General features: G+C 43.8%; 1 protein-coding gene across 1 annotated transcript in view; it reads right to left on the bottom strand.

The window, feature by feature from the left end:
- Positions 1-1,552: 1,552 nt before the first annotated feature.
- AHNAK (AHNAK nucleoprotein) overlaps positions 1,553-18,115 on the bottom strand; it is a 37,062-nt gene continuing 20,499 nt past the window's right edge. Inside the window, exons 6-13 of the mRNA XM_077821521.1 lie at positions 16,741-18,079; positions 14,827-16,497; positions 13,750-14,664; positions 6,583-13,572; positions 6,106-6,468; positions 4,902-5,883; positions 4,215-4,838; positions 1,553-4,130 (exon numbers count right to left, since the gene is read on the bottom strand). Of these exons, the coding sequence (XP_077677647.1) occupies positions 2,417-4,130; positions 4,215-4,838; positions 4,902-5,883; positions 6,106-6,468; positions 6,583-13,572; positions 13,750-14,664; positions 14,827-16,497; positions 16,741-18,079 (14,598 nt within the window). The 3' untranslated portion in view covers positions 1,553-2,416. The remainder of the gene's footprint in view (positions 4,131-4,214; positions 4,839-4,901; positions 5,884-6,105; positions 6,469-6,582; positions 13,573-13,749; positions 14,665-14,826; positions 16,498-16,740; positions 18,080-18,115) is intronic.

Below are 18,115 nucleotides of genomic sequence, written 5' to 3'. Positions count from 1 at the left end.
AGAAAGACTCAAGCAACTCCCATAACCCCCCCACAAACCCTAGATTTTTTTTTTTCATTTGGCTTGCAGTTCACTACCCAGTGATTGTAGAGTGAGGTATAGGAAAGGATGACCCCTTATTTAGGGCATATGCACTACTGTTCTTCTCCCCTTTAGTCATGCAATCAGGCAAATAACATTTCATCACCCCTACAGCCAAGATTTACATTCATTTTAATCCAAAATGGCCAAAAATGATCACACTGGCCAGGTGGGAGTTGCCCATGCAAATGAGGACTCTGCTCACTCAATAGATGGTGAAGGGGGCTCCTTTTCTCTAAAGCCCTATCCAGATTTACATATGTCCATGGAGAGCCTAGAGCTGGGCTAGCAGAGAGGCTGAGGGTCAGGACTGAGGGGCATCGGCAGAGATGTTTGGAGGTGGTGAGGAGCCCAGGGCTAGGAGAGCAGGGGGGGGCTGTGGGTTGAGATAAAGGGGCATTGGCAGAGTTGTGGGGGAGAGACCAAGGCTAGACTACTGCAGGAGGTGTGGGTCGGTATTGAGGGCCATAAGCAAAGTTGTGTCTTGGGGGAGCCCAGGGCAGGGATAACCGGGGGAAATGCAGATCAGTCTTGAGGGGCATCAGCAGAGGTCTCTATATGTGGCAAGCAGGTAAGTCCAGGGCTGGGTGAGCAAGTAACAGTGGGTCAAGATTTAGGGGCATTGGTAAATCGGTGTGGTTGGTGAGCCCAGGGTTGGGATGTCTGGGGGATCGTAGGACGATTGAGGTGCATTGAGGTTGGAACAGGGGGTGCTGGTTGGTCTCGTCAGGTTTGAATTGGGAGGCCGATGTTTTGTCCAGTCAAGAATTGAGGGTGGTGGTGGGGTTTCTCCAGGATGTAATTAGGGGAGATGAACCTCACGAATTAGGAATGTGCACCCCATGAGCCAAAATACACCCATTCTAGTTCCTTCCCTGTGCCTTCACTAGGGGCTTTAAACCATGCTCTCCCCTCATCAGATAGGGGAGGGATTCACTGGGAGTTTCACCCTCCCCTTGTACTCCCTACCCGGGGAAGTTGCTTTGGATCTCCTGCCACCAGACCCTTCCAGCGTCTGATGTGGATTTGCTGGAGGATTTGCCCATCCTGGGTTGGGGGTGGTCACTGAGTGTTGTTATCCTCTCCTCCCTATGTAGGAGTGATTACAGTTGTGTCCAGGAGGCTGGGGACCAGAAGGGAAGGGAGCATGGCATCAGGCCTGTTCCACTTGTGTCTGCAGGATGGGACAGCTATAGTGGCTGTGTCTGGCAGGGGGTAAACGGGCTATAGGTGGGGATCAGAGAGGGCAAAAGCAGGGGAGCCAGGTGTATCAGCTAGAGCACCCGTGTCCAAAGGAGGTGAGGCAGAGGAGGGAAAGGAGTCCAGGTAGGGTCTGTTCCAGCTGCATCCAGGGGATGGGAGCAGAGAGCTAGGCACTGGGAAGCTTTTGCACATGTCTTCGGGGATAGGGGAGAGGTACAGCTGGAGCATTTTAACCCCCACCCCCTACAACAGCAAAGCGACAGAGGAGCAAGGTTAATAAACAGTTTATTTGCATTTTACAAGATCAATCTTCTTACATTCTCAATTCATTTGCCATTAAAGTGCTGAAAGATTTTTTTAAATCAAGATACATTTGTTAACAGAAATTATAACAAATATCAGAAAAGTGGCAGTCACAGATTTTTGCACCATAACTAAGAAAAGTCCTCTCTTATAATACAAATAATGAAACAAACATATGGAGACAACTAAGATGGTGTCAGTCAAATCCAACCAAAACAGGTTAGTCATTAATTGGTAAATTCTGTTTTTCATCATAAGCAACCAGGATTCACTAGTCTTAAATTAAACTGGGGTACTTTTTTACCACCACAACTATCAAAGCTAATAGAAACCATAGCTTTCTGTGATAAACACTCCGTGTCATTTTAAACCCCACATTACAAGGGAAAGTGACATATTTCAGTTGTATCTATATATTTTACAGTGTTTTCAATATATCCATTCTCATTATAGAAATGTAAGCCCTGCAAATAAAAGCCAAAGGGTAATTAAAATGGAAACATTATTTCCATAAACCGACACTGAAAATATCCAGTAAAATGAAAAGGATATCAAAATAGCTTGCTAGTAAACTTAAGCTCTCAGCATTTAATGCGCAAACCAAAGTCATGAACACAAAACTTTCAAATACATCAGATGAACTGTGGTACAGCTCCAAGGTCACTTGCTTTTAAACTCTCCTCTCTTTTGGGTAGGCAACATGAAGTCTAACATTTCCCTAGGTGCCACTCATTTTATTGCTGACGTTGAAAGTATTTCAAGCTATGAAATTTATATACAAACGCACAGAAGGTGTATATATATACACAGACATATTTACACGGACGCTTTACTCTTTCTTTTTGGCAACGGTCAGTTCTACTGCTGGCACTCGGAACCCCCCCTTTGTCCCGCTGTCATTACTCGAAGAGGAAGACAGGCGGGATTTCTTGGACGTTAACGAGACCCCACTCCCTGGCATCTTTCCTGCTTCATCGTCACTTCCAGTTACCTCATAAGAACCTTTATTTTTTGACCCTATCCCTCCAAATGTTCCAAATTTCATCTTGGCCTGCTTTTCTTTCTCTGCTCCTGAGCTGCACTCAAACTCCAAGGTGCCAGTGGGCGTTGACTGGGAGGAATGTTCATCGCTAAAGGAAGATGACCGATGACGTGGCTTTTTGCTTTTAAATAACGAAAACTTCCCTTTAGGTGAAGTGGCAGCAGCCTCTCCTCCCCCCAGTTCACCCTCCATAGAACCTAGACTTGCCTTGGAACTTTTCAAATCCCCTTTAGATCCTGAAATGGACACGGAGGCTTCTGGTGAGCCAACACTGGCGCCTTTGCCTTTAGGTTTTGAAAAATTAAACTTTGGCATCTTAATTTTAGATTTCTTAAGTTTGACATCTGGCTCTTCAAACTCAGCCTCCACCGCACCAGCATGGATACTGGCATCTGGCTGAGGAAAGTTAACATCAACCCCTACTTCTCTTCCTGTTACCTCATGTCCTGAAGACACAAATTTAGGCAATTTCATCCTGGGGAATGTCACTTTTCCTGATGCACTTTCTAAGTTACTTTGTGGAATATTCATATCTATGCCAGGACCTTTGATTCCTACCTTGGGACCTTTCAGACTACCCTCTATCTTTGGTCCAGAAACATGAAGACCCCCTGCAACATTTGGCACATTCATTTCTACATCAAAACCAGAAGATGAAAGCTGTGGCCCTTTGAATTCACCACCTGAATGCTGAATGCCCAAGTGTGGTGCCCCAACATTTACATCAGGAGCTTTCATGTCTCCAGAAATGCCAAAACCTCCTTTGATTTTAGGCTCTTTCAAATTTACATCAAAATCTGACCCAGAAACTTTTGGTGCTGATACACTGAAGGCAGGACCTGTTAAACTGACATCAGGAGCATCAGCAGCAATACCCACCCCAGAAACCTTCATGCCTTGGGAACCTGAAATGTCACATTTGGGCAGTTTAACTGACGGTATTTGAATATTTCCACTTGAACTTTTGATGCTGATATCTGGTGCTTCTACTCCAACTTTTGGGCCTTTAGCATCACCAGCAATATTAACATCACCCTTTAGGTTTGGTCCTTTTAAGTTAAAGTCAATGTCAGGTGCAGGGATTTTTGGAGCTGAAACTTTAAGTGGTTGCATTTTAAACGTAGGCCCTTTCAATTCTCCATCAATCCCTGAGCCAGTAAGGTCTCCTTTAATTTGTGGTCCTTCAATATTAACACCCATGTCAGACCCCTCAACATGAGGAGTAGAAATGCCAAATTGGGGGAGCTTCAGTGAAGGAAGTTTAATTGCACCTCCTGGACCTTCCAAGTTAACATCTGGTGCATCTACAGCCACCTTCGGGTATTTAATGCCACCAGAAAGATCAAGATCTCCTTTTAAGTTTGGTCCTTTCAAATTTACATCAAAATCTGGGGCAGAAATACCTACTGATGGCATTTTCACTGTAGGCCCTTTAATATCAAGATCTGGGGCACCGAGATGTACATCCATGCCTGGCACTTTCATGCCCCCGTCAATTTGCGGGGCAGAAAATCCAGTGTCCCCTTTCATGTTCAGATCTGCTTGAGGTCCCTCCAAAGTTGGAGATTTAAACTTGGGCATTTTAAGCTTTCCTCCAAAGCCTTTCATATCAATATCTGGTGCATGTATGTCCACCTTTGGACCTTTAAGGTCACTAGAAACATCCAGGTCTCCTTTTAGTTTTGGTCCTTTCACGTTTACATCAAAATCAGGTCCAGAGACTTGGGGCATTGAAAGGTTTACTGATGGCATAGTCACCTTAGGTCCCTTCAGTTTTGCATCTAGTCCTTCAGCTGCAGGAACACTCACACCTCCTTCAATACTCGGAACTGAAACATCCACACTTGCCGAGGGGAGCTGCACATCAGCTCCTTCTAAATTCAGACCTGGTTTCCCTATCTTGGGCAGTGAGAACTTGGGAAATTTTAGTTTTCCTTCTGGACCTTCCAGTTCTGCTGTGGGAAGACTGACATCACCTTTTACTTTTGGTCCTTTCAAGTTAATATCAAGATCAGATGCAGAGAATGAAGGAGCAGAAATGTCCACCGAAGGCAGATTCACTGTAGGTCCTTTAAGTTTCATGTCAGGGGCATTAATGTTTGCGTCAGTACCTGGGATTCTCAGATCACCTTCCATTTTTGGACCAGCTATATCAATATTTCCACTTGGAAGTTTGACCTTAGGTTTCTTAAGATTGATATCAGGACCTCTAATGTTAACATCAGGGAGATTCGCGCTGATACTTGGGGCTGTAACGTCAAGACCTGGTGACTTTATATCACCTTTGATACCTGGTGTGGAAACCTCCAAATCAGGTGCTTTAAATTCTCCTTCCATTTTAGGAGCTGTCACAGAAGCATCAGCTTTGAACTTAGGTGATTTAATATCAAACTCAACATCTGGAAAAGAGATTTTCCCAAACATTGGTTTCTTTCCTTTGGGGGATTTGACATTAATATCTCCTTTTATTGTTGCCTCTGGGCCAGTTACATTCAGATCTAAATCAGGAGATTTCAAATTTGCATCAATCTCACCACTGGGTAGATTCATATCAAATCCACCCTTCTTTCCTTTAATTTTAGGGCCACTCATATGAAGTTTAGGCATTTTAAATTTGCTTTTCTTTCCTTTGCCAGAAATGCCAATATCAGGAGACTCCACATTCAGTTCACCTTCCGGGACAGCAATATCCACTTCAGGAGATTTGATTTCTGCCTTAGGACTTTTAATTCCAAACCCAAATTTTGGTTTCTTAAATTTGGGAAGTTTAACATTTCCCTCAAGGCCCTCAGTGGTCACATCTGGACACTCAACATCAAGCTCAGGACTTCTAATCCCAAATTCTGGGCCTTTGATATCAACTTCAGGACCTTTTAGATTACCCTCAATCTTGGGAACAGAAACATCAAAGTCCCCCTTCATTTTATGACCTTTCAAATTTACGTCAATGTCTGGCATTGAGATTTTGGGTGTCTTAAAATGCATCTCAGGCATCTTAAATTTTGGCCCTTTCAGTTTTCCTTCGGGACCTTCAATGTCCAAATCAGGAGCGCCAATATCTATCTTAGGACCTGAAATATCAATCTCTCCCTTTGGAAGACTTACATCCACATCTGGGCCTTCCCCTTGGAACTCAGGCGTACTGAATTTAGGCAGCTTCATTTTGGGTAACTTCAGTTTTCCTTCAGGGCCATGAATATCGATGTCTGGTGCATCAATGTCCACTTTGTGACCTTTGATATCAAATTCAGGACCTTTCAAATCACCCTCTATTTTTGGACCAGAAAGATCTAGGTCTCCTTTCAGTTTAGGTGCCTTTAGATTCAGGTCTACATCTGGCATGGAGATTTTGGGTGCTTTAATGTGCATTTCTGGCATCTTAAAGTTAGGACCTTTCAGTTTTCCTTCTGGACCTTCAATGTCAAGATCAGGAACATCAACAGACATTTTGGGGGATTTAATGTCTATCTCTGGACCTTTTAAATCACCTTCTATCTTAGGGACAGAAACATCCATGTCTCCTTTAATTTTAGGGCCTTTTAAATTTAAATCAATGTCTGGCATGGAGATTTTAGGTGCCTTGATGTGCATTTCAGGCATCTTAAATTTGGGACCTTTCAATTTTCCTTCAGGCCCTTCAATATCCAAATTGGGGGCATCAATGTCTATCTTAGGACCCGAAATATCAACCCCTCCTTCTGGGAGATTTACATCCACATCTGGGCCTTCCCCTTTGAACCCAGGCATGCTGAATTTAGGAAATTTCATTTGGGGCATTTTCAGTTTTCCTTCTGGGCCATGAATATCAATGTCTGGGGCATCAATGTTCACTTTGGGACCTTTGATATGAAATTCAGGACCTTTCAAATCCCCTTCCAACTTAGGTTCAGAAACATCTAGATCTCCTTTCAGCTTAGGGCCCTTAAGGTTCAAGTCCACATCCAATTTAGGGCCTCTGATATCAACCTCAGGCCCCTTCAAATCCCCTTCTAGTTTTGGAACAGAAACATCCACATCCCCCTTCACTTTAGGACCTTTCAAATTAAAGTCAATGTCTGGCATGGAGATTTTAGGTGCTTTAAAATGCATGTCAGGCATCTTAAATTTGGGGCCTTTCCATTTCCCATCAGGGCCTTCAATCTCCACATCAGGGGCATCTATGTCCAATTTAGGGCCTCTGATATCAACCTCAGGCCCCTTCAAATCCCCTTCTAATTTTGGAACAGAAACATCCACATCCCCCTTCAATTTAGGACCTTTCAAATTCAAATCAATGTCTGGCATGGAGATTTTAGGTGCTTTGAAATGCATCTCAGGCATCTTAAATTTAGGACCTTTCAGCTTTCCCTCTGGACCATCAATGTCAAGATCTGGAGCATCTATGTCCAATTTGGGACCTTTAATATCAACTTCTGGGCCTTTCATATCACCTTCAAAATCTGGTACGGAAACATCCACATCCCCCTTCACTTTAGGGCCTCTCAGGTTCAAATCAAAGTCTGGCATGGAGATTTTAGGCGCTTTAAAATGCATGTCGGGCACTTTAAATTTGGGGCCTTTCCATTTTCCCTCTGGGCCTTCAATCTCCACATCAGGGGCATCTATGTCCAGTTTAGGGCCTTTGATATCGACTTCTGGGCCTTTCAAATCCCCTTCTAATTTTGGAACAGAAACATCCACATCGCCCTTCAATTTAGGGCCTTTCAAATTCAAATCAAAATCTGGCATGGAGATTTTAGGGGCCTTAATATTCATTTCAGGCATCTTAAATTTTGGACCTTTCCATTTTCCTTCTGGTCCTTCAATCTCCACATCAGGAGCATCAATGTCTATTTTAGGTCCTGAAATATCAATCTCCCCCTTTGGAAGGCTTACATCCACATCTGGTCCCTCTCCTTTGAACCCAGGCATTCCAAATTTGGGCATTTTGAATTTAGGCATTTTGAGTTTACCCTCTGGGCCGTGAATATCTGCGTTTGGTGCATCAATGTCCACTTTGGGACTTCTGACATCAATTTCAGGCCCCTTCAAATCGCCTTCCATCTTAGGGCCAGAAACATCTATGTCTCCCTTCAGTTTAGGGCTCTTGAGGTTAAAATCAATGTCAGGCATTGAGACTTTCGGTGCCTTGATATTCATTTCAGGCATCTTAAATTTGGGGCCTTTCCATTTTCCTTCAGGACCTTCAATCTCCACATCAGGGGCATCTATGTCCACTTTGGGACCTTTGATATCAAACTCAGGCCCTTTCAAATCCCCTTCTAGCTTTGGTACAGAAACATCCATATCCCCCTTCAATTTAGGACCTTTCAAATTCAAATCAATGTCTGGCATGGAGATTTTAGGAACATTGAAATGCATTTCAGGCATCTTAAATTTGGGGCCTTTCAGTTTTCCATCAGGACCTTCAATTTCCAAATCTGGAGCATCAATGTCTATCTTGGGACCTGAAACATCCACCTCCCCTTTCGGAAGTTTTACATCCACATCTGGTGCCTCTCCTTTGAGCCCAGGTGTGCCAAATTTAGGCATTTTCAATTTGGGCATTTTGAGTTTACCCTCTGGGCCGTGAATATCAACATCTGGTACACTGAAGTCTATTTGGGGGCTTTTGATGTCAACTTCAGGCCCTTTTAAATCCCCTTCTAACTTTGGGCCAGAAACATCTAGGTCTCCTTTCAGTTTAGGCCCTTTCAGATTTAACTCCACATCTGGCATTGACACTTTAGGTGATGAAATACTTAGGAAAGGCATTTTAAATTTAGATCCTTTTGCTTTCCCCTGAATATCCACATCTGGAGCACTCACATCCACCTTTGGTCCAGAAATATCAATATCAGATTTCTTAAGTTTCACATCCACATCAGGGGTTTGAACTTTAGGGCCGGAAAAACTGAATTTAGGAAGTTTAAATCTTGATTTTTTTGTCTTTCCTTCTATATCAAGTTTTGGAGCGTCAAGATCAATATCTGGTCCTTTCACTTCAACTTTGGGAGCTTTCAAATCGCCCCCTACTTTGGGAAGAGAAACATCCACATCTCCCTTCAGTTTAGGACCCATCAAATTTAAATCAATATCTGGCATGGATATTTTAGGAACGTTAAAATGCATTTCAGGCTTCTTAAATTTAGGACCTTTCCATTTTCCTTCTGGTCCTTCAATATCCAAATCAGGAGCATCAATGTCTACTTTTGGACCTGAGAGATCAATCTCCCCTTTTGGAAGGCTTACATCCATGTCTGGTGCCTCCCCTTTCAATCCAGACATTCCAAACTTGGGCATTTTGAATTTAGGCATTTTGAGTTTACCCTCTGGGCCATGAAGATCCACATCTGGTGCATCAAGGTCAATTTTAGGGCCTTTGATATCAAACTCAGGCCCCTTCAAATCACCCTCAATCTTTGGAACAGACACATTCACATCTCCCTTCACTTTAGGGCCTTTCAAGTGTAAATCAACATCTGGCATGGAGATTTTGGGTGCCTTGATGTGCATTTCAGGCATCTTAAATTTAGAACCTTTTAGGTGTCCTTCTGGCCCTTCAATATCCAAATCAGGAGCATTAATGTCTACTTTTGGACCTGAGAGATCAATCTCCCCTTTTGGAAGGCTTACATCCACGTCTGGTCCCTCCCCTTTGAACCCAGGCATGCCAAATTTCGGCATTTTGAATTTAGGCATTTTGAGTTTACCCTCTGGGCCATGAAGATCCACGTCTGGTGCATCCAGGTCAATTTTGGGGCCTTTGATATCAAACTCAGGCCCCTTCAAATCACCCTCGATCTTTGGAACAGACACATCCACATCTCCCTTCACTTTAGGGCCTTTCAAGTGTAAATCAACATCTGGCATGGAGATTTTGGGTGCCTTGATGTGCATTTCAGGCATCTTAAATTTAGGACCTTTCCATTTCCCATCTGGCCCTTCAATTTCCAAATCAGGAGCATCAATGTCTACTTTTGGACCTGAGAGATCAATCTCCCCTTTTGGAAGGCTTACATCCATGTCTGGTGCCTCTCCTTTGAACCCTGGCATTCCAAACTTGGGCATTTTGAATTTAGGCATTTTGAGTTTACCCTCTGGGCCATGAAGATCCACATCTGGTGCATCCAGGTCAACTTTGGGGCCTTTGACATCAAACTCAGGCCCCTTCAAATCACCCTCAATCTTTGGAACAGACACATCCACATCTCCCTTCACTTTAGGACCTTTCAGGTGTAAATCAACATCTGGCATGGAGATTTTGGGTGCCTTGATGTGCATCTCAGGCATCTTAAATTTAGGACCTTTCCATTTCCCATCAGGGCCTTCAATCTCCACATCAGGGGCATCTATGTCCAATTTAGGGCCTCTGATATCAACCTCAGGCCCTTTCAAATCCCCTTCTAGCTTTGGTACAGAAACATCCACATCACCCTTCACTTTAGGGCCTTTCAAATTAAAGTCAATGTCTGGCATGGAGATTTTAGGTGCTTTAAAATGCATGTCGGGCATCTTAAATTTGGGGCCTTTCCATTTCCCATCTGGACCTTCAATCTCCACATCAGGGGCATCTATGTCCACTTTGGGACCTTTGATATCAAACTCAGGCCCTTTCAAATCCCCTTCTAGCTTTGGTACAGACACATCCACATCCCCCTTCAATTTAGGACCTTTCAAATTCAAATCAATGTCTGGCATGGAGATTTTAGGAACATTGAAATGCATTTCAGGCATCTTAAATTTGGGACCTTTCAGTTTTCCCTCTGGACCTTCAATGTTCAAATCTGGGGCATCTATGTCTACCTTGGGCCCAGAAATATCCACCTCCCCCTTTGGAAGTTTTATATCCACATCTGGTCCCTCCCCTTTCAATCCAGACATTCCAAACTTGGGCATTTTGAATTTAGGCATTTTGAGTTTACCCTCTGGGCCATGAAGATCCACATCTGGTGCATCAAGGTCAATTTTAGGGCCTTTGATATCAAACTCAGGCCCCTTCAAATCACCCTCAATCTTTGGAACAGACACATCCACATCTCCCTTCACGTTAGGGCCTTTCAAGTGTAAATCAACATCTGGCATGGAGATTTTGGGTGCCTTGATGTGCATTTCAGGCATCTTAAATTTAGGACCTTTCCATTTCCCATCTGGCCCTTCAATATCCAAATCAGGAGCATCAATGTCTACTTTTGGACCTGAGAGATCAATCTCCCCTTTTGGAAGGCTTACATCCATGTCTGGTGCCTCCCCTTTGAACCCCGGCATTCCAAACTTGGGCATTTTGAATTTAGGCATTTTGAGTTTACCCTCTGGGCCATGAAGATCTACGTCTGGTGCATCAAAGTCAACTTTGGGGCCTTTGATATCAAACTCAGGCCCCTTCAATTCACCCTCAATCTTTGGAACAGACACATCCACATCTCCCTTCACTTTAGGGCCTTTCAAGTGTAAATCAACATCTGGCATGGAGATTTTGGGTGCCTTGATGTGCATTTCAGGCATCTTAAATTTAGGACCTTTCCATTTCCCATCTGGCCCTTCAATTTCCAAATCAGGAGCATCAATGTCTACTTTTGGACCTGAGAGATCAATCTCCCCTTTTGGAAGGCTTACATCCATATCTGGTGCCTCCCCTTTGAACCCTGGCATTCCAAACTTGGGCATTTTGAATTTAGGCATTTTGAGTTTACCCTCTGGGCCATGAAGATCCATATCTGGTGCATCAAGGTCAACTTTGGGGCCTTTGATATCAAAGTCAGGCCCCTTCAAATCACCCTCGATCTTTGGAACAGACACATCCACATCTCCCTTCACTTTAGGGCCTTTCAGGTGTAAATCAACATCTGGCATGGAGATTTTGGGTGCCTTGATGTGCATTTCAGGCATCTTAAATTTAGGACCTTTCCATTTCCCATCTGGCCCTTCAATTTCCAAATCAGGAGCATCAATGTCTACTTTTGGACCTGAGAGATCAATCTCCCCTTTTGGAAGGCTTACATCCACGTCTGGTCCCTCCCCTTTGAACCCAGGCATGCCAAATTTGGGCATTTTGAATTTAGGCATTTTGAGTTTACCCTCTGGGCCATGAAGATCCACATCTGGTGCATCCAGGTCAACTTTGGGGCCTTTGATATCAAACTCAGGCCCCTTCAAATCACCCTCGATCTTTGGAACAGACACATCCACATCTCCCTTCATTTTAGGACCTTTCAAGTGTAAATCAACATCTGGCATGGAGATTTTAGGTGCCTTGATGTGCATCTCAGGCATCTTAAATTTAGGACCTTTCCATTTCCCATCAGGGCCTTCAATCTCCACATCAGGGGCATCTATGTCCAATTTAGGGCCTCTGATATCAACCTCAGGCCCCTTCAAATCCCCTTCTAGTTTTGGAACAGAGACATCCACATCACCCTTCACTTTAGGGCCTCTCAAATTAAAGTTAATGTCTGGCATGGAGATTTTAGGTGCTTTAAAATGCATGTCGGGCATCTTAAATTTGGGGCCTTTCCATTTCCCATCTGGACCTTCAATCTCCACATCAGGGGCATCTATGTCCACTTTGGGACCTTTGATATCAAACTCAGGCCCTTTCAAATCCCCTTCTAGCTTTGGTACAGAAACATCCACATCCCCCTTCAATTTAGGACCTTTCAAATTCAAATCAATGTCTGGCATGGAGATTTTAGGAACATTGAAATGCATATCAGGCATCTTAAATTTGGGACCTTTCAACTTTCCCTCTGGACCTTCAATGTTCAAATCTGGGGCATCTATGTCTACCTTGGGCCCAGAAATATCTACCTCCCCCTTTGGAAGTTTTATATCCACATCAGGGCCCTCCCCTTTGAATCCAGGCATGCCAAATTTGGGCATTTTGAATTTAGGCATTTTGAGTTTACCCTCTGGGCCATGAAGATCCACATCTGGTGCATCAAGGTCAACTTTGGGGCCTTTGATATCAAACTCAGGCCCCTTCAAATCACCCTCGATCTTTGGAACAGACACATCCACATCTCCCTTCACTTTAGGGCCTTTCAAGTGTAAATCAACATCTGGCATGGAGATTTTGGGTGCCTTGATGTGCATTTCAGGCATCTTAAATTTGGGACCTTTCAGTTTTCCCTCTGGACCTTCAATGTTCAAATCTGGGGCATCTATGTCTACCTTGGGCCCAGAAATATCTACCTCCCCCTTTGGAACTTTTATATCCACATCAGGGCCCTCCCCTTTGAATCCAGGCATGCCAAATTTGGGCATTTTGAATTTAGGCATTTTGAGTTTACCCTCTGGGCCATGAAGATCCATATCTGGTGCATCAAGGTCAACTTTGGGGCCTTTGATATCAAACTCAGGCCACTTCAAATCACCCTCGATCTTTGGAACAGACACATCCACATCTCCCTTCACTTTAGGGCCTTTCAAGTGTAAATCAACATCTGGCATGGAGATTTTGGGTGCCTTGATGTGCATTTCAGGCATCTTAAATTTAGGACCTTTTAGGTGTCCTTCTGGCCCTTCAATATCCAAATCAGGAGCATTAATGTCTACTTTTGGACCTGAGAGATCAATCTCCCCTTTTGGAAGGCTTACATCCATGTCTGGTGCCTCCCCTTTCAATCCAGACATTCCAAACTTGGGCATTTTGAATTTAGGCATTTTGAGTTTACCCTCTGGGCCATGAAGATCCACATCTGGTGCATCAAGGTCAATTTTAGGGCCTTTGATATCAAACTCAGGCCCCTTCAAATCACCCTCAATCTTTGGAACAGACACATTCACATCTCCCTTCACTTTAGGGCCTTTCAAGTGTAAATCAACATCTGGCATGGAGATTTTGGGTGCCTTGATGTGCATTTCAGGCATCTTAAATTTAGGACCTTTTAGGTGTCCTTCTGGCCCTTCAATATCCAAATCAGGAGCATTAATGTCTACTTTTGGACCTGAGAGATCAATCTCCCCTTTTGGAAGGCTTACATCCACGTCTGGTCCCTCCCCTTTGAACCCAGGCATGCCAAATTTCGGCATTTTGAATTTAGGCATTTTGAGTTTACCCTCTGGGCCATGAAGATCCACATCTGGTGCATCAAGGTCAATTTTGGGGCCTTTGATATCAAACTCAGGCCCCTTCAAATCACCCTCGATCTTTGGAACAGACACATCCACATCTCCCTTCACTTTAGGGCCTTTCAAGTGTAAATCAACATCTGGCATGGAGATTTTGGGTGCCTTGATGTGCATTTCAGGCATCCTAAATTTAGGACCTTTCCATTTCCCATCTGGCCCTTCAATTTCCAAATCAGGAGCATCAATGTCTACTTTTGGACCTGAGAGATCAATCTCCCCTTTTGGAAGGCTTACATCCATGTCTGGTGCCTCTCCTTTGAACCCTGGCATTCCAAACTTGGGCATTTTGAATTTAGGCATTTTGAGTTTACCCTCTGGGCCATGAAGATCCACATCTGGTGCATCTAGGTCAACTTTGGGGCCTTTGATATCAAACTCAGGCCCCTTCAAATCACCCTCAATCTTTGGAACAGACACATCCACATCTCCCTTCACTTTAGGGCCTTTCAAGTGTAAATCAACATCTGGCATGGAGATTTTGGGTGCCTTGATGTGCATTTCAGGCATCTTAAATTTAGGACCTTTCCATTTCCCATCTGGCCCTTCAATTTCCAAATCAGGAGCATCAATGTCTACTTTTGGACCTGAGAGATCAATCTCCCCTTTTGGAAGGCTTACATCCACGTCTGGTGCCTCTCCTTTGAACCCAGGCATTCCAAACTTGGGCATTTTGAATTTAGGCATTTTGAGTTTACCCTCTGGGCCATGAAGATCCACGTCTGGTGCATCAAGGTCAATTTTGGGGCCTTTGATATCAAACTCAGGACCTTTCAAATCACCCTCAATCTTTGGAACGCACATATCCACATCTCCCTTCACTTTAGGTCCTTTCAGGTTGAAATCAAGATCTGGCATGGAGATTTTAGGTGCCTTGACGTGCATTTCAGGCATCTTAAATTTGGGACCTTTCAGCTTTCCCTCTGGACCTTCAATGTTGAAATCTGGGGCATCTATGTCCACCTTGGGCCCAGAAATATCCACCTCCCCCTTTGGAAGTTTTACATTAACATCAGGGTCTTCCCCTTTGAAACCAGGCACACCAAATTTGGGCATTTTGAATTTAGGCATTTTGAGTTTACCCTCTGGGCCGTGAACATCCACATCTGGTGCTTCAATGTCAACTTTGGGGCCTTGGAGATGAAATTCAGGACCTTTCAAGTCACCTTCTAGCTTTGGAACAGAAACATCCACATCTCCCTTCATTTTGGGACCTTTCACATTCAAATCAATGTCTGGCATGGAGATTTTGGGTGCCTTGATGTGCATTTCCGGCATCTTGAATTTGGGACCTTTCAGCCTTCCTTCAGGACCTTCAATATCCAACTCCGGAGCATCAATGTCTATTTTGGGACCAGAAATATCCATTTCCCCTTTTGGAAGCTTCACATCCACGTCTGGTCCCTCTCCTTTGAACCCAGGCATGCTGAATTTGGGCATCTTGAATTTGGGCATTCTGAATTTACCCTCTGGGCCATGAATATCCACATCTGGTGCATCAATATTAACCTTAGGGCCTTTGAAATCCAAATCAGGACCTTTCAAATCTCCTGAAAGTTTAGGAGCGGAAATATCAGCTTCCCCTTTTATTTTAGGGGCTTTTAAATTCAGGTCTACATCAGGAACAGAGATTTTTGGGGCCTTGACGTGCATTTCAGGCATTTTAAATTTGGGACCTTTCATTTTTCCTTCTGGCCTGTCAATGCTGATGTCAGATGCATCAATGTCCAATCTGGGGCCTTTCATATCAATCTCAGGTCCCTTCAAGTCACCTTCTATCTTTGGGACAGAAACATTCAAGTCTCCCTTCAGTTTGGGCCCTTTCAGATTTAAGTCCACATCTGGCATGGATATTTTTGATGGTGACATTTTCCAAGAAGGCATTGAGAATTTGGGCCCTTTCAGTTTTCCTTCAGGGCACTCAAGATCCATATCAGGTGCTTCAATGTCTAATTTTGGCCCTTTAATATCAATTTCAGGTCCTGTCAATTCACCTTCTATCTTTGGAACAGTAACATCCATCTCCCCCTTCATTTTTGGTGCCTTGAGATTCAGGTCTACATCTGGCATGGAGATTTTAGGTGCTTTAATATTCAGTTTAGGCATTTTAAATTTAGGTCCTTTCCATTTGCCTTCTGGGCCTTCAATGTCCAGCTCTGGAGCCTCTATATCTACTTTGGGAGCTGAAATATCAACCTCTCCCTTTGGCACATGTACATCTATATCAGGTCCTTCAAGTTTAGGGCCTGACACATTAAATTGAGGCATCTTCATTTTGGGCATTTTCAGTTTTCCACCTGAACCCTGCAGCTCAATATCTGGTGCATTAATATCTATTGAGGGGGCTTTGATGTCAACATCAGGACCTTTCAAATCACCTTCTAGCTTTGGAATAGAAACATCCACGTCTCCTTTTAGTCTGGGACCTTTCAAATTTAGGTCAATATCTGGCATGGAGATTTTAGGAGTCTTGATGTGCATTTCAGGCATCTTAAATTTGGGACCTTTTATTTTTCCTTCTGGTCCTTCAATATCCAAACCTGGAGCATCAATATCCACTTTGGGACCGCAAATATCCACCTGTCCCTTAGGGAGTTTCACATCCATGTCAGAGCCCTGTCCTTTGAATCCAGGCATGCCGAACTTTGGAAACTTCATTTTTGGCATTTTCAGTTTGGCTTCTGGACATTCAAGGTCAACATCAGGAACATCAGCGTCAACTTTGGGGCCTTTAATGTCAATGCTGGGTCCTTTAAAATCACCTCCCATCTTTGGAACAGAAATATCCATCTCTCCTTTCAGTTTAGGTGCATTTAGATTCAGATCAACATCTGGCATGGAGATTTTAGGGGCCTTGATATTCATTTTAGGCATCCTAAATTTGGGGCCTTTCAGTTTGCCTTCTGGACATTCCAAGTCCAAGTTAGGCACGTCAATATCCATTTGGGGACCTTCAATATCAATTTGGGGCCCCTTAACACCAATGCTGGGTCCTTTCAAATCACCTTCCATCTTTGGAACAGAGATATCCATATCTCCTTTCAATTTAGGTGCCTTCAAACCTAGGTCCACATCTGGCATGGAGACTTTGGGTGTCTGAATATTTAGCTCAGGTAGTTTAAACTTGGGACCTTTCACTTTACCTTCTGGCCCTTCAATGTCTACACTTGGGATATCAATGTCCACTTTGGGACCGGAAATACCCACATCCCCTTTTGGAAATGTTATATCCATGTCTGGTCTCTCCCCTTTCAGCCCAGGTACACCAAATTTAGGCATTTTCAGTTTAGGCATTTTCAGTTTACCATCTGGGCCGTGAATATCCACATCTGGTGCTTCAATGTCCACTTTGGGGCCTCTGATATCAATTTCAGGAGCTTTCAATTCCCCTTCCAGCTTTGGAACAGAAACATCCACATCTCCCTTCAGTTTAGGGCCTTTCAGATTCAAGTCGATGTCAGGCATGGAGATTTTAGGGGTCTTGATGTGCATTTCAGGCATCTTAAGTTTGGGACCTTTCAGGTGTCCTTCAGGCCCTTCCATGTTCAAACCTGGAGCATCTATGTCTATCTTGGGACCAGAAATATCCACCTCTCCCTTTGGAAGTGCTATATCCACATCTGGTCCCTCCCCTTTCAGCCCAGGTACACCAAATTTAGGCATTTTCAGTTTAGGCATTTTGAGTTTACCCTCTGGGCCGTGAATATCCACATCTGGTGCATCAATGTCAACTTTGGGGCCTTTAAGATCAAATTCAGGACCTTTCAAATCACCTTGTGTCTTTGGAACAGCAACATCCACGTCTCCCTTCAGTTTAGAACCTTTCAAGTGTAAATCAACATCTGGCATGGAGATTTTGGGTGCCTTGATGTGCATTTCAGGCATCCTAAATTTGGGACCTTTCAGTTTTCCTTCTGGTCCTTCAATATCCAAATCAGGAGCATCAATGTCTACTTTAGGACCTGAGAGATCAATCTCCCCTTTCGGAAGGCTTACATCCACATCTGGTCCCTCCCCTTTGAACCCAGGGATTCCAAACTTGGGCATTTTGAATTTACCTTCTAGGCCATGAAGATCCACATCTGGTGCATCTAGGTCAACTTTGGGGCCTTTGATATCAAACTCAGGCCCCTTCAAATCACCTTGTCTCTTTGGAACAGAAACATCCACATCTCCCTTCAGTTTAGGACCCTTCAGATTCAAATCGATGTCTGGCATGGAGATTTTAGGGGTCTTGATGTGCATTTCAGGCATCTTAAATTTGGGGCTTTTCAGGTGTCCTTCTGGCCCTTTGATGTCAATGTCAGGAGCATCTATATCTAGCTTGGGGCCTTTTATGTCAATCTGAGGTCCCTTCAAGTCACCTCCTATTTGTGGTTC

This window comes from Eretmochelys imbricata, chromosome 7, assembly GCF_965152235.1.
Source record: "Eretmochelys imbricata isolate rEreImb1 chromosome 7, rEreImb1.hap1, whole genome shotgun sequence".
Taxonomy (NCBI): domain Eukaryota; kingdom Metazoa; phylum Chordata; order Testudines; family Cheloniidae; genus Eretmochelys; species Eretmochelys imbricata.
The sequence above is the reverse complement of the archived record's forward strand: the minus strand, read 5'-3'. Positions and strand labels throughout refer to the sequence as shown.